The sequence below is a fragment of the Peromyscus californicus genome, unplaced genomic scaffold, assembly GCF_007827085.1.
Source record: "Peromyscus californicus insignis strain IS unplaced genomic scaffold, ASM782708v3 Scaffold_10__1_contigs__length_136768540, whole genome shotgun sequence".
Taxonomy (NCBI): Eukaryota; Metazoa; Chordata; class Mammalia; order Rodentia; family Cricetidae; genus Peromyscus; species Peromyscus californicus.
In genome coordinates, this window is record NW_026294391.1 from 90,345,325 (window position 1) to 90,351,324 (window position 6,000).

At 50.1% G+C, this 6,000-nt stretch overlaps 1 protein-coding gene across 4 annotated transcripts in view; it reads right to left on the reverse strand.

The window, feature by feature from the left end:
• The window catches only part of Tsc22d3 (TSC22 domain family member 3), a 62,019-nt gene extending 56,610 nt beyond the window's left edge, over positions 1-5,409 (reverse strand). The window contains exons 1-2 of one of the 4 annotated variants that reach the window (XM_052736790.1): positions 5,256-5,409; positions 4,208-4,627 (exon numbers count right to left, since the gene is read on the reverse strand). In XM_052736790.1, the coding sequence (XP_052592750.1) occupies positions 4,208-4,521 (314 nt within the window). In that variant the 5' untranslated portion in view covers positions 4,522-4,627; positions 5,256-5,409. Of the gene's footprint in view, positions 1-4,207; positions 4,628-4,999; positions 5,111-5,255 lie in introns of those variants that run through there. The other 3 variants (XM_052736830.1, XM_052736780.1, XM_052736811.1) reach the window with 3 other exon arrangements.
• Between the last annotated feature and the right edge of the window lie 591 nt (positions 5,410-6,000).

The window sequence follows — 6,000 nt, forward strand, 5'->3', positions numbered from 1 at the left end:
GAGTTCCAGGCCAGCCAAGATCAGTGTGAGTTATAAGCCGTCTTGGGCTGTATGTGAGACACTATCTCAAAAAGTATCTTAGAAATAAATTTGAGGTTATAAAAACAGCAATCATAAAACAGTATATTGCCAGTTACCTTGTCAGTTAGCTACACCTAACAAGTTAGGCAATTAAATTCACTCAAAGTTTTCATTTAAGAAGCTTTTGTTTGTTTGTTTGAAATACTGCATTTAAACTGGAAAATTCAGCTAATTGTTCAGTGTACTCTATCTTCTTCCTAAACTTTCTAGTATTCAGAAGCATAGTCAAATGATAAAGTGAAGTCTAATAATAGTCTGACCAGCCATCAATCACAGTTTCCCTGAGACTGTCCCAGTCTGACCATCAGAGTCCTGTGTCCCATGTAAGATTAGGATAGCTGGACATACGATCACTTGGAAAGGTTCTGGAATAACATTTCTCTTTGCTGCATAGAGAAAAATTGTAGTGTTCTAAGCACCTCTTTAGTGTTAGTGTTTTTTCTTTCTTTCTTTTTTTTTAGACATTCAGTAGACTCCAGAATCCATGATCTCAGTTGGGAGTTTTGGCATTGCTCTTCATTGAGTGACATAGGGCAACTTACTTAATCAAGCATCAACTGCCTTTTTGTAAAAGTGAACATCGGTGCTAATAATACCAGTTTCGTTGGGTTGATATAAAAACTAAATGAGATTATGCAGATGCTATTCTTGGTATGCATTATAAATGAACAATAATTGTTAGCTATTAATCCACTATAGTTATTAATTACATTACACAAGATTTAAGGGATGGTGTTTAAAATATATTTCTTCTCCCTACTAGTCTAGGGGTACCATTTATATACCAAAAGGCTGCATACTCATTCTCACTGATTCTGATAAGTACAAACACTCCATCAGAACTTCTACGATACTATTAGTTAACACGTGATTAAAACTGAAAAAGAAAAATCCACATTTAAACACCTTCATAAGGATTTTCTAGCACATGATTAGTTGTGGGGTTGGAGAGATTGTTCGGTGGTTAAGAATGCTTGGTGCTCTTGCAGAGGAACAAAGTTTGGTTCCTAGCACTCACATCAGGTAGTTCACAACCACCTGTAACTCCAGCTCCAGGGGTTCTGATACTCTTGGCTTTCATGGGTACCTGCACACACACACACACACACACACACACACACACACCACCAATAAAAAAAATTAAAAACCTTTTTAAAATAGGTTAAAGTAGTGAAATCTTTACCTCAGAGTACACCAACAATTAAGTAGTTATCCATAATTACCAGAACAAAACACCTTTACTGAGTACTGGCTGCATAAGTAGAAGCCAAGGAGAAATCAAGCAAGTAAAACACAGCCCTACCCTCAGATTGTTTACACTCTTTGTTCTAAGAAAATCAAGGCCTAAACTGGGAGTTAGGACAGATCAAACCCAATGAACCAGATATATATCAAGAATGTACCATGTCTTCTTCCCAAGACTGTTGGAGGCCTTGAAATAGCAGAATTCGCTACAAAATAAGGGGCAGAGATTGTCTTCTCCAGTAGGAGATGCAGCCTTGAAAAATGATAGTGGAAGCACACCTTTAATCCCAGCACTAGGGAGGCAGAGCCAGGCAGAGCTCTGTGAATTCAAGGCCAGCCTGGTCTACAGAGCGAAATCCAGGACAGGCACCAAAACTACACAGAGAAACCCTGTCTCGAAAAAAAAAAAAACAAAAGACAAGAAAAATGATAGTGGAAAACGCACTCAAACAGGGACATGAAATGTCTTATTGTGAATTGGAACAGGAGTTAAAATTAAGGATGGATTATACAGGTAGAAACCCAGGGAATCAAATGAATCAGGAAAGGAAATGTTCATATAGCAGGCTGTCCAGCCTAGACATTGGAGAAGGCCCATAACCAGCAATAACTTTCTTCTAGTTTGCAAAGAACATGTCATTCTGTGCAAAGCCCCAACTGAACCTGGGATCTCCAATACCAATCATTAAGGAAAGAGTGATTTATCCTGCTTTAATTATTAGGTTCTTACCAAAGGATTCTGTTACTCACTATTGAGCTTCAAAAAGCCTGGTAGCCTTCTGGTTTGTTCTGAGATAGCAGCATAGGACACTGGCTGAATGGCTCTAGTCCCAGAAGGCATTGTGGTCAGGTGTATATCCCCCCAGTTTGTTCTTTTCCTTATACAGTGCCTTTAATATCCCTATTCGCTAAGAACCAAGTACCAAAAACTGGTGTTAGTGAAGTAGACAACAAAAGAGGTCTTTCAAGAAACCCACGCAATCAGGACAGACACTACAGAGGTGTGACAGAAAGTGAACTCTCTGCAAATCTCAGCAAATCTTTGTAAATGTCAGCCTCACACTTCACTCACCCAGGTCAGACCCTCCTAAGGCCTAGAAACAGAAATCACCCTCTCACTTCACCAAAGACCTAGAGGAGCTCTTGCTTTCCCAGTTGAAGCAAATGCCAAGTGCTCTCTCCAGGTTTCTCCCCCACTCCCTCACCTTTGCCATTCTCGAACTGAGCTATGCCAGCAAGCAGACCATTATGACCATTAGAAGCCAGGTAAGCATTGTGCTCTACAGGATTTCAGCGTCTGTGGGCTCAACACACTTGCAGTAGTAGTTCATCAGAAATGAAGATTCTCTTGAAACTATTCTGTCTACACCTTGGCTTTATTTTAGACCATGAAATAAATAATTTGATGCCTAATGTGAAATAAGTGAGAAAATTATTCAATGGCATTGAAAAAGCCTCAGAAAAACAACTTGATATAACAATGTTAAGACATCAGCCTTGCTTGTCCCCACCAGAAACCACCAGAGTGAGGAGATAGTGGTTTTGTATTGGGACGAAGGAGGTAAATACATTCTTAGCAGTTAATAGGAGTACCTCCTACATTTCTTGGTAGCTTTTAAGATGTCCTATTTGAGTTTCACTACCATAGTAATGCATGAGTGTGTTCAGCATTTCTTTGGGCATTTCGTCACTTTGGGCACACTATCTGCCCATAGATAGAAAGTGCCACACAGAGAGTAGGGAAGTCAGATAACTTGCTCAGGCATATACAAAAAGGTAGAAGCATAACTTGCGCTACCACCCAGGTCTCCCACAGCAGAGAATGTTGCTCTTACCTAACCTGTGTCATTGAGCAAGAGTAAAATCCACCCCAGTGTGCACATGCACACACATGCATGTGTGCATGCACACACACACACACACACACACACACACACATGTACACACAATGTCTCTAAGAACACAAAACTTATAGAAGGGTTTCCTGAAGTTCCTGTCTCTAAATTCTCTGAGTTTTAAGTTATTAATACCTATCTGAGTTATAATTTATTATTAATACCAGAGTAGCTCGTTGTTGAGGATAGCAGATGCCCTGGGCATTCCCATTGTGTTTATCTCCTCCCTTCGTCCATTCTTGCCTTCAGGTTTTCTAGAAAATCTGATACACACCCAGATACAGGTCTACATGGAGGTGGATTCATCCCCCCGTCCTGCCATACAGAGGTCTTGAAGCACTTAAAGAGATAATCCTAAACCATTTTTTTTCCTGGGGTTGCTTTTCACTTGCATTCAGAATGGAAGCTATAATCTACAGAGTGGGCCATCCTGAGTCTCAAAACTTTTCAGAGGCTTCTATTTTTCCCCATCCCTCACCCTTGATCTTCCCCAATCAGAAGCCCAATTTGTTAATGACACTTCGCTTGTCCTCATTGTCAATGCCACCCAGTAATTTAAAAGTCCTTCCAGTTTCAGCTCCACTGAGTAGGGTGGAACTCAAATTCCAAGAGAACCTCACAGCTGAATTGTCTGAAGGACTATAGAAATTCCCAGCCGAATTGTCGGAAGGACTATTGAAATTCCAAGAGGGGGGCACCTACAACTCCTTCCAACGCATATGGAGTCATCCCATCTTCTGGGCCCTAGTTTTCGAGCCTTTCCAGGCACCATTCAAAATACACTTGCACCTGTTAAAATTCCCTGAGCTCTGTGGGGTTGCAGCCCGCGGAAAGGCTGGTTCAGTCATGGTAGCCTACGAAGCCGACACTCCCCCACCCACCGCCCCTCGGGAACTTCTTGGTTTGCCCCCTCGTCAGAGGTGAAGATCCAGCAGAGGCTGGTGCCAGCAGAGCCGTGTTCCCACCCCTTCTGGCCAGCTACCCACCTGTGGAAGAAGAGCAGAATGGAGAGCATGGTCTGGTCGATGTTGCGGTTGCAGATGCCCTCGTTGATCAGGTAGCAGGGGTCCCGCAGCACGGGCTCCAGCGAATCCTGCCGCATTATGCTGTTGAGCTTGTCAGTGTTGAGGTTCTCGAAGATGAGCTTCTCCTGCAGCTGCCGAAAGTTGCTCACGGTGGGGCTGCCCGGGTTTTCCCCGCTGCCGTCCTTCTGGAGGCTGCTCCGGCTGGCCAGGTCCAGGCAGCAGTTGCAGCAGTCGAGACCGACAGGTGAGCGGCAGTCGCTCTTGGGCTGGGCCATCTTCTCAGGCTTGGCGGCTGCCTGATCGGCGAGGTCAGGGGCGGCTGGCAGGTGCGCACCCGCCGAGCTGGCCTTTGGGGACTCCAGGGTGCCTGGAAATGACAAGCTGTGAGAAAGAGTTGGAAATTAGCGCCTCAAAAAAAAAAAAAAAAAAAGGCCGGGACACCTTCAGTTCGGGGCCCCCTTCTGGCTGGAGCGCTCAGGGTGCGAATAGAAACAGCTGGACAAACAGCTCCCAGCGGATCCCTTGGGCTCACTTCCTCCTCCTCCTCCTCCCCCGCCTTGGTCTGGAAGCCCGGGCCGCTCCCCCTCCAGCCACCCTCCACCCCACCCCCCACCCCCCACCCCCCACCCCCCCGCCGCCACCTCTCCCCTCCTTCCCCGGAGGTGCCACACGCGTCGTCGTTTCCCCCCCCCCCCTCCCCGCCCCGCAGCGCTGTCCTAAGTTTCCCAAGTGTGAGCATGGCTCCGGGCGGACCTGCAGGCAGCAGGAAAGGCGGCCAGAGAGGGCGAGCCCCGGGAGTCCGCACCGGGCCGTGACAGCATGTAAATGAGCCCCGGGGGGCAGGCGGAGGACGCCGCCGCCGCCGCCGCTTCCCGCAGCTTCCCCGCTTGGGCTCGAAGCGGGGGGGGGGGGGGGGGAGCCCTCCCCACCGGCGCGCTGAGTCGCCCCCCTCCCCTCCCCTCCGCGCCCACGCGGTCGCTCGCTCGCTCGTTCGCTCGCTGGCTCGCACCGTCGCTCGCTCGCACCGGCGCTCCCTCGCCCGCCCGCGCTCCTGCGGAGCCCGCCTCAGCGGTTTCGCTCGCTCGCTCGCTGGCTCGCTGGCTCGCTGGCTGGCGCGCGCCTCAGCACCCGGTGGCTTCGGCGCTCACCTCGCTAACGTCCAGAGCTCCAGGAGCGCGCGCGCCGCTCTCCCCCGGCGCGAGAAGGAGAGGGAGAGGGAGAGGGAGAGGGGGGGGGGGGGAGAGGGGGGGAAGGGGGGGGGCGAGCCAGCCGCCCGGGGCCGCACAGGTCTCCCGCTCGCTGGGACGGCCAACGGTGCCAGTCCTCGGCGGCGCCGTGGAGCTCCTCTTGCCAGGACGGCCAGACGCGCCCGGGCCTTTAAACGGCCGCGCCACGCAGCCCGGCTGCTGCTGCTGCTGCTTCTTCTTCTTTTTTTTTTTCCTAAGTGCTGAGGGAGCGAACGGCCCCGGCCTCCCCTCGGCAAGCGACTCCCAAGAAAGTGCTCGAAAACCACCACACGAGGACCTCAGAAAGCCCCCCCCCCGCCGCCGCGCGGCGCGCGCGGACTCCAAACTCGCAGCCACACGGCGGCCGGCCTCTCCGCGCCCGTGTCTCCTCCTCCCTTGTCACCCCGTCTTGCGCCCCGTCCCGCCGCCGCCCGCCCGCGCCCCACTCGACGCCATCTCCCTCGGGGTCCGCTGTCTGGCCGGCTTGCTTCCCCGGGGCCTGCCCCTGCTCCGCCGCCGCCGCCGCCG